At 38.4% G+C, this 14,732-nt stretch overlaps 1 protein-coding gene across 1 annotated transcript; it reads right to left on the bottom strand.

Moving 5' to 3' along the window:
• Nucleotides 1-2,332: 2,332 nt before the first annotated feature.
• Nucleotides 2,333-13,862, bottom strand: LOC107047704 (protein 5NUC). The gene is made up of 7 exons (XM_015270505.2): nt 13,828-13,862; nt 10,323-10,554; nt 8,639-9,403; nt 7,545-7,649; nt 6,865-7,032; nt 6,462-6,651; nt 2,333-2,514 (listed from the first exon to the last, which is right to left on the bottom strand). Exons 1-7 carry the CDS (start codon nt 13,836-13,838, stop codon nt 2,333-2,335), a joined length of 1,653 nt encoding a protein of 550 aa, XP_015125991.1. The 5' UTR covers nt 13,839-13,862.
• Nucleotides 13,863-14,732: the final 870 nt, after the last annotated feature.

Raw genomic sequence — 14,732 nt, 5'->3', positions numbered from 1 at the left:
TGCCTAAAACGTACTTTTCCACGCATTGTGATGAAAAAAATCGTTCGATACTCATGGGAAAAGTGTTTTTTGGCTCGTGGGATTATATCACTCGCCTTCGGCTCGTGCTATAAACTTGTCCCGAGCCAAAAAATACTTTTCCGCACTCTTTACGAAGTATACTATTTCGATACTCATGAGAATAGTATATTTCGTAACGAGTGCAAAAAAGTGTTTTTTGGAGAGTGGGAGGTTTATATCACGAGCCGAAGGCGAGTGATATAATCCCACGAGCTAAAAAACATTTTTCCACGAGTAAGGAAGAATATTTTTCATCACAATGTGGCGGAAATTGGACATTTAGGCACGCGGAGCGTGCCGAAAAGTTCACTTTTCGTCACAGCGTGATGAAAAATATATTTCGATACTCGTGAGAATAATACATTACCTTGATAAACAGATCACCGTCCCCCACGTGCTTGCAATCTTGCACGTGGGGGACGGTGATCTGTTTTCCAAGGCTCAGGCATGTAATGTACTATTTCTGGCTCGTGGGATTATATCACTCGCATTCGACTCTCGTGCTATAAACCTTCTACGAGCCAAAAACACGTTTAGCAGTAGCGCCTTTTCGTTTACTGCTAAACAAAAAGTAAACAAAAAGTCTTTGCCCTTACTTCTAAACGAAAAAGCACTTTTCGGCACGAGGTGAACGTAGCAGCAGTGTCAACATGGTATATTTGGAAACCAGCGAGACGGAATTTCTACGAACGTGAAGTTGGCGGCCCGAGGCGAAGCTGAGGGCTATTAATCACACGAGCTGAAAATTCCCGTCTCACATGTGTCGAACAATATTTTTTCGAAAGAAAGCATCGTTATTGTCCGATTTTTACATTTTCTAATTTTGATTGGAAATGATGTAGAATGGTCTAAAATTTAAAAGCAGAAAGTTTGGTAACGATGTCCGTATGTGAACATGTCCACCACCACACCAAAAATCGAAATACCAACTTCAAATTTGGACAGAATCTCTTCCTCATAACAACAAACGTTCATATTGAAGTGAGTGCAATCGCATTGGCAGTTTCGGAAATATTCAATTTTTTATGAAAATCTATTTTGTGCAATATCTTTAAAATTATGCAACCGATTTCACATTTTTTTTTTCAAAAGATTCGTGTGGATGTTCTTTACTTAGATCATTCAAATCATGCATACCCTGTCCATTAAAATTTTCGAGATATTCTTACTGTTCGGTTTTTCTCTTGGCATTTTTCACAAGGTTAGAGAAAAGGTTTTTTTTATCGTTATGTTACATTGCTCCGACCCGGTTCGGGTATGCTGCGATGATGGTCAAGACTTTAAATGGTTAAATCTCACCGTTCTACCCGGCCGGGTTTTGAATTCGGAACCTTTCGCATGTGAGACAACGTACATACCTACTGCGCCAAGCCACCGGGTTCACAGAAGATTGAAATCTAGATTGAAGCTCGAAAAATCAGAAAAAAGAAATAAAAATTATATGCCCGATATGAAAATTATAGTCGGTGGTGTCTCACTTTTGACGTGGATACGTCTATGTTTTCGTTTTGAGGGGCATTTTGTGCATAGGTAGATATTTACTAACGCCACCTATTGGCGTATACGGAAACTAAGCCGGTAAGTACGGAATTCACTTTACCGACTGTCATTAAACGTGGACTTGGGTTGAAACGACGTTTTATAGCACGTTTCACGTGGTGATGAGTGGAACAGAGATACAGTAGAACTGGCGAAAGAGTTGCATTGGGAATTGTAGGTTATGCACCGAGCTCTCATTGTCCCATCCTCCTCTCAGTGGAACAATCTCGCCAGTCCTACTGTACATGTAAACAAACATTCTCACGCACTTCTCACACATTAAAAAGTGTTCCCTTAAGACTGTTTAATTTTCTAATTTCCCAAGCATCTACGTAACATAGACGTATCCACGCAAAACTTGCAGCTGTATCAGCGATACAGCCAACCAGGATTTTTTGTGGCAAATAATATTTGTAGAAACATCCTAGTCAAACGAGACTTGTTTAAAAAAAATAATTAAAGAAAGAATTTGAACATTAAAGTTATAATTGACGAAAAAAATTATCAATGATGAATTTCTCGGGCTTATTGGATTTATTTTTCCGCGTTACACTCAACAATACAACATGAGTTTACTCATACTCGTTTAAAACTAAAATTGAATTATAATTTGTTTTCAATAACTATAATTTTCATTTTATAAATATCTTAATTTTAACTTTAATTTGTTGTCAATAACTAACAGTAATTTGTTTTTTATCTCTCGAAAAGAATTCCCACAGACTGATAATCATCATCGTCCTAGGATTAAGGCGGTTGTTGGTATCAACATCATGGCTACGAATGAGGTGAAATCGTGGCCGGCTCCAATCGCGTTTTCTTGATCAGGGACGTAGTTTATGCGCCCTTCTACCCTGGCATACACTGGGCTGTGGCGCTTTATGTAGTCGGCGAGCACCTGATCTGTTGTAACTCCTGAAAATTCAACCAAAAAAATTTAACAATTTTAGAATTTTTCAATTCTTTTATTAACAGGATCAACATTCCGTTCATCACTTTATGAGCACCGTACCGCATTTTTTTGCAATTTTTTAATGACATTGTTTTAGAGCTGTACAAAAATTTGAACAAGTTTGTTATATTAGCTTCAAGTAGAGGGATGGAAGCCTCAACTGACGAAATTTTACATTAAATAAAATTAATAAAAAAACGTTACAAAGACGTTAAATTAACGCTAAACTGACGTTGGCGACGTCAAATTGACGACGCGACGCGCCGCGATTGTCGTCGTGTTGTTGTGTTTGACGTTGGTCACGTTTGTTATTTATTATTTTTGAATTTTTTTATTTTACATTTTTTTTTTCTAATGAAATATAGCAATTTGTATGGTGAGATTCTAGAGCGCTGAAGTTCCAAAAAAAAACTACTCAACATTCAACCGAAATAAACATTTAACGATAATATTGTTACATGTCCCCCGTTGAACCCCTTTGAACTATATGTAGTCTCAATAAGGATGTCAAGGAGCCTATTCTCGAATTGAAATCGTACGTTCGAATTCATCACGTCGCATGCGGCATATAAAACGTTGCATGAGTCGCATGCGACCAGGGAATCTATTCTCGAGTCGGTGAGTGGCTGAGCGTATAAGTTTGACTCGTACGATCTCATATGGAGATCCGTGTGTAATCGTACGAGTCGAACGTATACGCTCAGCCACTCACTGACTCGCGAATAGACTCCTAGGGGGCCTCTATTTTCGAGTTTGAGGTGAACAGATTTGTGAACGGAACAGCGTTGCCAACCATACCATAATTATGGTACCGCTACCATAATTTCACATCCGATACCATATACCATAGAGAGGTCTATGGTATCCCTAATTTTACCATAATTTCTTGTTTCGGGGAGGAGACCACGAAAAATGCTAGTTTTTTTCAATTCTTTATTCTGCCAATGGATCATCCGGAAATCTCTCGTCATCTGGATGACGCTATTGGTCAATCTCGTCATCAATCTCTCTTTCCCTAGCATCTAGGCGTTATTCATTCGGACTAACATCAAGATTTTCCTCCTCATCATCATGATCAGACCCAACTATTGGTTCTACAACTTCATCCAGATAGACATCCTCCACTTTTTCATTGTTGGCGTGGTGGTTGAGATGAATTTGAGCCAGGAGCTATAAATATTTACATTTTACTGTGTGCTTGTATTCGGTTATGTTTATTCTCCAGCCAGTTTATCCTTCCAGACATCGGCAGTACCGCTCCTAGTTATTTCTTCTGTTTGATAGTGTTCAAAGAACAGAAAAAAATAGGATTTTGTGTTTCATTTCAATTTTCCGAAAAAGGCACTTTTAACGTGGATACCATAATTTGAATTGAAATACCATAATTTTGTTACGTTAGCGCCATAATCGCCTACGTTCAGGTTGGCAACGCTGGAACGGAAGTGGGTCCGTTCACATATCGCGTTGGGGAACGAAAGTTTTCGTAAACGAATCCTAGATCCACATGTGAATAAATTTCATTGACGGATGTCGTTTTCGATTCACACGTGAGGATACTCGTATGAGGATACACGTAACCTATTCTGGGGAACGAAACATTAAACATTAATTGTTTAATTTAATTTATTATAGTTCAATTCTTTGTTGTACAATACGTTGAAAAATGGATAATTTGTGGAGATACATCTATTACGATATACTCCAAATGCAGAGTATCACGTGTGAAGTTCGCGACTTGGGAATCAGTGTGCGAATTGAAAATAACCTCCGTGAACGAAGTTAATTCACATATCAATCTAGTACCGTGGGTGAGAGGGTACTCGGACGGGCCGGAGTACTCGCACGAAGGGCACTATTTTTTTGTAAATTCAATGTTTCAATTTTTAATTTTCATTTTGCCATCCTCAATTTGATAGTGGTGGAATAAGAAAAGTCTAATCTATTCGGCCTAACCGTAACTTTCAACATTTGAATGCGAGATCTGTATTTAATTTGAATTTTATGGCGTTCTACGCGGACATGACATCTCCGGGCCTGACTGCTAAGCGTAAAGGTTAGCTCCGCTGGCCACTGCATCGCGTTAAAAACTGAACATGTCAGTACTAAACCCAGTGAAACAATTATTTACTGTAAAGAAAGGGATAACAAAAGTCATAAAAGCTGTAAATAGTGGGAAAAACGTATAGAATAATTAAAAAATTGGTGTCCGAGTACCCCCACGTTAAAAAGTCACTTATTGCAGCACTCGGACGGGTTATTTAACCTCACTTGTCAAACACGTGTCTCCGACCTTGTAACCCTTTTCTTTTATGAAAAATTATCCCAAACATTGAGAGAAGGTATTAACGGGTGATCTGTTACAGGGGTAAATTAGTACAGAAAAAAGAAGGAAGATAAAAAAAAGATAAAAAAAGAAATTATTGTTAATCCACCGGTGACGAGATCGTCATAAAGTCCCCCAACAAAACGCATATCATAAATGAAAATGTATAACATAAATGAAATGATATGAAGCCTGTTGATTATTTAATGATTTAAATAAAAAAATTGAATAAAAAGAATCTTTCAACCTGTAATGGGAACATAGGCAATTGCGCCGTCCGACCTCTCCGGCTCTGGCCGTGCGAGTATCTACGTATTGCGGATTTGAGTGTCCGAGTACTGTATCTTCGACCAACTAGTTCATTTTCATTAATAATTAATTATTAGCGCATACATTTCCTTCAAAATTAACTTTTTACTATTCGCAATACATTGAGACTTACTGTAAATCGATTTTTTTCGCCTTTGCGCATCTCAGTAATTTAAAAAATGTCTTTGATCGGCCGAGAATTCTTAATCGTGCGAGTACCCCCTCACCCACGGTATTCGTTCACGGAAACTTTCGTTCCCCACCGAAATGCGTGAACTGAGCCACTTCCGTTCACAAATCCGTCACGTCAAACCCAAGAATAGACTCCCAGGGAACGAAAAACAATCGTCTTTGGTGAAGTCTGATGTTCAACTATTCTTTTTGGTGTGATTGTTGAATACACTTCTGTCTCTTGGCTTCCCACTGAATTATTAATAAAACGTCCCAAATATTTTATTAATTTGTGTTGCTTGTGTTTTCTCTTTTCTCTGAATATAACAATATCTATAGGCAAACTGCGAGTCTGTTTTCTTCGTAGCTACCCCCACTTTAGCTAATCCCGATGCACATCCATATCTCCCACCTCTGAGAACGAAGAGAAGGGACTAGCCAGTCCGACAGTACAAGTCAAGATGCTTGTAGGATTTATTCAATAGTACTTTAAGTGGATTGTTCTTTTTTTTAGATTTTTTCAATCGATTATTATACAACATTTTGCTATCCCTCGTCGCGCTCGCGGCGCAATACAAAATTTAAGTCATTAACGCAATTTTCTGGAAATGACTGTCACAATTTTGTGCACTCAAGGATCTCTAATGACTCGTTAATAATGAAACTAGCAACAGTGCTCTGATTTAATAGTGAAGAGTGGCCAAAAGAAATGAAAGATCACTTCTTACACAAGAATCATAACAACATAGTTCAAAAATTTAATCCTAATCGAAAACCGAAATACAGCGACGAGAGTCTGTCCGTAATCGGAATGAATGAATAAATGAATGAATTTGAATCAGTTGATATAGCGAAAATTAGTGAAAAGTGAAGTAAAAAGTGGTAATTGATTATGAAAGTACAAAATGTTTGTTAATTATGGGATTATCTCCGCAGTAGAGTGATTCTATAAAATCTTAGAATTTTTTTTTATAAAAAAATTAATTCTACACAAAAAGTATTTTAAACTTTTTGCTCGAATCTACAGAATACCGAAATCATCAACAAATAAGCAAATCACATGAATTACCATGAAACCTATATTTTGGTGCCATCAATTTGACTCACCTAAAGCTACCCAATCCAAACCTTTGAGCATGTCGTAGCCATCCCCACCGGCGTGCAAAAAGTCTGGAGCAAGGATGACGTAAGTTTCATCATCATCAAGAGGATTGAAACTTGGAATTTTACATGAACTACATCTCGCATAAGCAGCCACCACTCGAGCGCCATTGGGCCGAGATAAATCGTAATGCACCTAAGAATCCAAGTTGATAAACATTACTTAACTGCCAGAAAAATAGTTATTGGAAAATATTATTTCTCTGTCAAAAACTAAATAAAAAGGGAACAAAAAAGATTTCTTCCTCAGTTTTTCTTTCATTAAAAACACGCAAAACAATGGTTTTTTCCTTTTTGTTATGTTTATAATTAGTGATTATTATAATGTATGTCACTTTCTTAGTTTTACCTGCAGTCCAGAAAACTGAAGAAAAGCTCCTTTGAGATCAGCGGTGTAATTATACACTAAATCGTGAACACTCCACTCCAGTACTTCTTTCAATTGTCGCCCGGTAATTTTAATTTTTCCTAATCCATTATTGAACGGCAGAACCGCCATAACATCGGTCATCGTAATCTTAAATGATGTAAACAATGGAATGGTGATTAAAAAATAGCCGACTGATTCGCAATAATACATTAAAGTACAAAGGCACAAATTTCGTTTTTGACGAATATGAAGTTTACTGGCTCAGCCGAAGGCGAGAATGGAGAAGGTGTTAAAAGCGAAATTTATGACCAAGATTTATATTATATATTACTCCGTGCAGAAGTCGAGTTTGCAGCACGCCGCGCGGAGTGCAGCGAGTGGTACATTCGACTTATTGCACGGGGTGATATAAACTCATGAATTTGCAATATACTCTACAGTTATCTGGGTAGCCCCTAGATTTGCGAAAAAAATATCAAGTGATTTTGTTTTGCAGAAAATTTCATTTTCTTCAAAAAATGTTTCTCGACATTTTTCTCCAAACTCTTCAGTCCCAGATAGATTTTTTGACAACAGACTGCAGAAAATTTTCAGATCTCCATTTTCATCATTCTCTCAATGAATTTGATCCTTCATTGACATTATTTTAATGAACTCACATTCTCTGTCGGTTTTTTATTAAGTGACGTTCGAATAGTTCCACTACTGTGAATGGCAATAGGCGCATCAGTCCAGCCCTGGCCTTTCCCATATTCCATTGCATTCTGAGAAATGAAATGAACAAAAATGATAAATCTAATAAAATATGGACTATTTTCATTTGATAACAGGACATAATGTCATGACTCAATATCCGAAATAATTCCTACTTGACTTAATTTAATGTTTAGTCTTTTCTACGTTCACAAAACCAGATACCCATTGTCGGAGATAATATAAGAAATATAAGAAACCAGCGGTTTCAGTACAACAAAATATGAAAATAACATATTCCGTCTTGGCGAGCGTAGCATGACATTATCTCCCCCTTGGAAGGGACGAAAAACGCCATTTTCCGCCTTCACCGTAACGGAAAATGATGTTCTAACGACGGAAGGTAAAATAAAGGATCCTTTTCCACGTGGGAAGGGTCTAGATTAACCATCGATCACTCGCATCCGGCCGCCAGTCTTCATCCGCCGTACGGATAGCGCAGCGCCGCTGGGTTAAACCGAGCGCGCTGTTGCCAATTGGCGCTTACCGCTATGCGCTCCTTCCAAGTGGGGCAGTGAATGTAGCAACACTGTCGCTCGAGTGGTCGACAAGGACTCACTCGCATCGGGCGCACCAGAATCCGTAAGCGAGAGAAGAATTGGCACTTGTCCCTATCTGAGTTGGGGATAAAGCCATTTGGAATAGAAAAAGACGAAGACTCGCATTGGGCGGCGCAGCGCCGCTTTTCTGTCCGTTCGACGTTTCTTTCCTTTTTTTTAGCTAAACAAATTTCCCAAGAAAAAAACGGACAACGCCAACGCTTGATAAGAGGATTGAACTAGGAATTCCAATTTTTTCAGAATTTACAAGTCGAGAAACACGCTAAAATATCAAAAACGAAAACGGACGGTGCCGCGCTTATTGAGCGAGTGATCGAGAGTTAAATGATTTTTCATTTATCGTCATTTGAATTTTTTTCACTACGAGTCAGCCGAGGACCGTCGAGATAAAAAAATCATTATTTGTTTGCAAACTGCGAAAAATCATGGCTTCATCTTACATATTCAACCATGGCATCAACAATCAGATTTCCGAGGTTGCACTCCTTTCTCCTGCAGTTTTTTGCGTCGCCGTCCAGGAAGACCTTGGTGTACCCCACCGTCTGGTTCTGCAAGGCCTGGATTGCCGGTCGCCATTGCTCCAACTCCTCCAGGATGTCCTTCGCCTGCTCAATCTTCCCATCAACCAACACTGGATGACCAACAATCTTGATAACTTCTCCCCTGGAATCGAAGTCAAGAGTCAAGTTCCCCAGGTACTTGGTGAAGGCGTACGCTTGAACGACGTAGACCTTCCTCCCAGACTTTTGGAGGATTTCCGTCGGGTAAAGTCCCTCCGAGATTTCGAGATCAGGTTCAGTTCCGGTGTAGAGGAACGTGTTGGTGTGACCCCCGATGACGAGATCTATCCCATCGACTTCAGCTGCTATTCTCTTGTCCATGGAGAAGCCGGAGTGACCGAGGGCTATCAGGATTTTCACGCCTTGTTCCTGGAGCCGATGGACTTCCTTTTTGATAGAAGCGATTTCGTCCAAGAAATTGACCTGTCCGGTTTGAGATATTGATTTGGTCTCCGGGGTCAGGTAACCGATCACTCCGATCTTGTGACCATAGGAATTCAGGACGACAGACTTCTGCAATCTTGAGGAGGCGAGTTGCGGCTCGAGGGAGAGGTCCAGGTTGGCGGCGAGAACTGGGAAGGTGGTGGCGTTGAGGAAGGAGACGAGACTCTCTGGACCATCGTCGAAGTCGTGGTTTCCTAGGGACTGAAGTAAGAGAAGACAGTGGATCATATTTGAGTGGAGGTGCATGAGTCGAATTTAAAGGGTCTCCTCAGTAGGGCAAAACGGTGATAGGCGCGCGGGTGAGTGGAGCGTAAAATGGTTAAGTTGGTGAGCATTCAATTTCCTCCTATTCCTCCAGACCATTTCATGGTTTTTAGCAATTTTAACAATCAAAAATGAAATCAACTGTAAATTTCCACTAATTTCCACTAATTTGCCAAGTGGTACATCCACTCCTCATCAGGGCAATTTACTGAATTTGCATCTATGTAACCCCTCAAGTACGACGTCCATGACACATATAGACCCGAGAGCATGTCCTACCGGTCGGCGTCTATGCCATATAGACCCTTTCCGTGATTAATAAAAATTCATTATTTTTCGTACTATTGGAGATATCGAAATTCTAAAAATTTCCCCATGAAATAGATAAAATTATCAACACAATGCGACTCCATTTTTTTTCAAGTTATTTTTAATATTTGTCTTCAATACATGAACGATACGGAACTGAATTCGATGTCAGATGCATTTTCAAACCTCTCGTTTATCGAGCTAATTTTCATAAAAAATTCTGAAATTTTTACCGAACATACTCTATACATTCCTTTATCGAATGATGGAACGAAGTTTCGATTCAATGAATTACTGATTTGTTATTGAGGCATTCCTCACTATTTCAATAGGTCAAAAATTACTTTTGCTCGATTTTCGGATATGTTATAGAAGAGGTTCAGAAATGGTTGTAAACGCGAGGAAAAAAATTTTTTTTTTTCAAAAAGTTATACAACATACAAAATTGAAGATGTCTTTTTAATAAAAGATGTCACTGAGTTTTTCTCGCAACAACACTTGGTCACGAAATGAATCCTTATCTATGTTAAATTATGATGAAACTCACGATAGCATCGGGGGCCAATAGATTTAAAAACTTTGTCACGATTTTCCATCTGTGAACGGTGCACCAAACGGTTCCTTGATAAGTATCCCCAGCATTAAGAAAGAGGGTGGGAATACTCGAAGCTCTTGCTTGTCTTATCAAGGTTGCCAGCCTGGCGAAGCCGCCGTAGCACTTTCCCGCTTTTTTGTCTTTTCCGGAGCAGCTTGTAGACCGCGCCGATGTCTCCTCGAATCTGAAGACAAGAACAATGATATTTTGTCATGACAACTCATTGGAAAAATTTCAACGTAATTAATCTTCTTCTTAAATATAATAAATCGGTTGCCAATTTTTTGTCCGTGATTCAGGTAATACGACGGAATGGATCTTAATGGCATTATCACTGTTATAGTATATTATGTCATCCGGCGATAAAAGTCACATTCGTCAGATAACACTTTTATTGCCGTATAATAATAATAGTAGATTATGTCATTAGGCGAAAAAAATGTATTATCTGACGAATGCGACTTTATATATTATAATCACATTCGTTAGATAATACTTTTATCGCCGTGTAACATAAAATAATTTTCGTGAGAAGACCCGGTAAACCGCGATTCCAACCTCGCTTCGCTCGCTTTGATCGCGGTTCAAAAGTTCAAAAGTATTTTCTGACGAATGTGGACCTTGTGATGAAAATAACTATTTCATCACGCTGTGACGAAAAGTGAACTTTTCGGCACGCTCCGCGTGCCTAAAAGTCCAATTTCCGCCACATTGTGATGAAAAATATTGTTCGTAACTCGTGAAAAAATGTTTTTTAGCTCGTGGGATTATATCACTCGCCTTCGGCTCGTGATATAAACCTCCCACTCGCCAAAAAACACTTTGTTGCACTCGTTACGAAATATACTATTTTGTCACTGCTGCTACGTTCACCTCGTAGTGAAAAGTGGCTTTTCGTTTGCCCATACACAAAAAAAGCCACAGCTGGTCACCCGTTGAACATAATATCACTGACAAAAAATATGGTTCTTCATGTGTATGACAAAGATTTTTGTGTTGTGTTGTACAGTTGATTATATAACCTGTGAGAGTTGGCTCACATGTACGTGTTCCCGGGTTTAAAATTCGGACGGGTGGAATGGGCCTTTCTATTGTAACGAAGCTTGACGTGCGCTTCATATCACTGAGATTCCATAAATTGTGATGCATGAAAAATTATAAAACGCATGAAAAATTGAAGCTACACTATCCAGCTTTCGAATGGCATTGGTGGAATTGGATTATCTGTCACAGTTTTGGAATTATCCAGTTTTGAACAGAATCATGCGTTTTTACTTGGGTCCATATACTTGTATGAACCCCATCCTTGAGGGGTTAATCAAATTTTGCAGTATACTTAAAACGGATTCAGAAAGATGTAAAACAGATCTGAAACTATCTGGAGAAATCTAGCATATTCTCAGCTATAATACCCCAAGACCTTCAAAATTATCGGATATTTCCCGAATGTTTTGTTGCATAGCAACAAGAGGGATCAGTTTTGCAGATTAAAATCCCGAGCGCGTAGCGCGAGGAATTTTACTGCAAAGCTGATCCCGATCGTTGATATGCAGGAAAACTTGAGGGAATTATCCGATGAATTTTGAAGGTCGAGGGGTATTCGGAGGACAATTTCTTCAATTCTGATTTTGACCAAACAGAGTGCAGTATTCGGAGTCACGTGACGCGTTACACTGATAATTTCCCCGGCTGCAGGGAAATTATCAGTCTGATAATTTACCTGCAGCCGGGGAAATTATCAGTGTAACGCGTCACGTGACTCCGAATACTGCACTCTGTTTGGTCAAAATCAGAATTGAGGAAATGGTCGAGAATATTTTTGGGTTTTCTACAAAATTCCCGAATATTGTTGAGTTTTTGGGGATATTCTCGGCTTTTTTACAAGGTTCAAAAACATTCTTGGGCTTTCAAGAAAATTGGAGGAAATTCTACCGTTTTATCGAAAACTTCAAAAAATTGGCGTTTTTCTTTCTTTTGAGTATACTGCGAAATCTGATTAAGATTTTAAATGATTAGGTCGCACCATTCTACCTGGCCGAGTTTTGAATCCGGAACCTCGAGCATATGAGCCAACGAACTTACTGACTGCGCTGGTCTAACCGGGGCTTTTTTCTTTAATGGGGAAAATTCTGTAGTGAAGTAATCAAACAGTTTAAGTCAATTCCATTCTAGCCCCAGTTTTCGATGAATATTTCAATTTCTAGAGAAGTTAGCAAAATTTTCCTAAAAATCTTACAAAAAGATCATACAAAAATTTTGCTATCTTTCATAAATTCCGAGATATTCAACAAAAACTCAACTGGGAGTTTAGTTGACTTAAACCGATTGACCACTTCACTACTGAATTCTTGGATTTTAATAGAAATTTCTTAAAAATCGTAAATTTAATGGGAAAATTTTGAACATTCTAGAGTTTTCAAGAAAATTTTGGATTTCCTGAAAAATTCATGAATACTCGGAGGTTGAAAAAAATATATAACTGTTTCTGTTCTTTACATTTTCGTTCTAATTTCACACAAAAACGGCTGATGAAATGAGCAACGGCATTTCCACCGGATTTTTACGGTCAATCAGTTTAGGGTCTCCATTCCACTATACACAGTCAAGACAGTCCTATGGTGCGGTGTTATTTTAACACCGCAACTCCACACGAAAAACGGCGTGAACTCATTGGGACACCGATCGGTGTCAATTTAACATCAAATTTCTTACCGTTTAGGTTATAATGCATTGTGCTGCGCAATAATAGTATATTTCAGTACATGTGGGGCAATATCGTCTTTAACGTGTGTGGGGTTTACAGCATGAGCCGAAGGCGAGTGATGTAACCACACACGTTAAGGACGAAATTTCCCAACAAGTACTGAACAAAATTTTATGTCACGAAGCCTAAAACCGGCTGAATTAGACACGAGACGCGAAGCGTCGAGTGTGTAATCCAGCCGGTTTCAGGCATGAGTGGCATAAATTATATTTCATAAAAGTTCTCCACGCCCTAGTATCGAAATGTACTATCTTGAAAGTAGAACCTTCATAAAAATTCTACAACTTTCTGGAAAAATTTAGAACATGTTCAGGCTTTCTAAGCAATTCAAAAAAATTTGAAGTTTTCCAACGAAATGGAAAAAAAATTCAGGTGTTCTAGAATCCTCGAAAAAATTCAAATGTTTTTATTCTGCCCAGGCGAAACCGGGTCGCAGACCTAGTTCTATTCTTTTTAGGCAATTCAACTTCTAGATTTTAGGGACCATTATCCCTTTTAATCGGTACGTTTCGTTGGTTAGACATTACAAGGTAGATATTATAGAAAAAAACTGGCTGCTATCCCTGCTAATTCGCACGATTCGTTCAATAGTGGGAGCTGATTGTAAAAATTATAAAATTAGAGTCACTTTTTGAGTTGTCACTGATTGATGGCCATTTTTACCAATCGCAGAGCTACTTGATTAATAATTACCTAGAGTGCATATCATTCGTATGCACGATCCTCAATCTAAATCCATCATCTCCATCCAAAGGACCACTCAGGGCACTTCCAAAGAAGAAAAAAATAACGGCTAACTCGAAATATTTCATTTTTCAGTCACTGAATGAATTACCGGAAGATCACAATTTTCTTCTAATTATAATAATCAAGTTTTTTTTCTATGAATCTAGTAATGAAGTTTTTGTACAATAAATAAATTGAGCAGAACCACAGAACTCGTGATTATACTGCTGAGTCGACTAGAAAAATGAATCTCCGATTACTTTCGTACTCAATGATACAGTAGAATTTATATCTATTATTAGTCAAACGAATGGGTTTTTTTATGACGTCCACTATTAATTATGGAGCCAAATTCATAGTTTTACATTTATTCCTGATGTGAACAATTGAATTTTGATAACTTTTATAATAAAAATCACATCATGTTAATGGTTGATAATGGGAAAAAATAGGACACATATCACTGACTCATGTGATACCGACAGAATTGTCCACATATCAGTGCATGACTCATATGATGACAACATCAATAATATTATTGTCTATCGGTTTGGATAACCTTCACATTAACTGAGAGTTAATGGTCTTTTTTTCGACAAGAAGAGAGAAAGGTATTCACTGCTCTTTCGACAATAGCGAACTTGCATGGTTATTTAATTTTTTTCCTCAAATATATGCTCCCGAGAACGCACATTTGTCAAGGAAAACAACGGACAATATTTTAATAATTATTTATTTGCTTTCAAAAATTGCATTTTTAAACGTTCTAAAAAGGCCTGTTACTTTAACTCGCCGGAAACCGATATTTTGATGGCAGTGTCTATTCACACGCTCCACGGTAACTTTGACCGTGGACATACAGGACGTCACGC

Source organism: Diachasma alloeum, unplaced genomic scaffold, assembly GCF_001412515.2.
Source record: "Diachasma alloeum isolate Michigan unplaced genomic scaffold, Dall2.0 Dall_scaffold_78908, whole genome shotgun sequence".
Lineage (NCBI taxonomy): Eukaryota > Metazoa > Arthropoda > Insecta > Hymenoptera > Braconidae > Diachasma > Diachasma alloeum.
Note: the sequence above shows the minus strand (reverse complement) of the source record. Positions and strands in the feature narration are given on the sequence as shown.

What these genes read in the sequence shown, in the direction of transcription:
- LOC107047704 (XM_015270505.2), bottom strand. An exon ending in TATTGGCCCCCGATGCTATC is followed by an intron (nt 9,404 to 10,322) that starts GTGAGTTTCATC and finishes CTCTTACTTCAG; the next exon opens with TCCCTAGGAAACCACGACTT. An exon ending in TTGATGCCATGGTTGAATAT is followed by an intron (nt 7,650 to 8,638) that starts GTAAGATGAAGC and finishes TTCATTTCTCAG; the next exon opens with AATGCAATGGAATATGGGAA.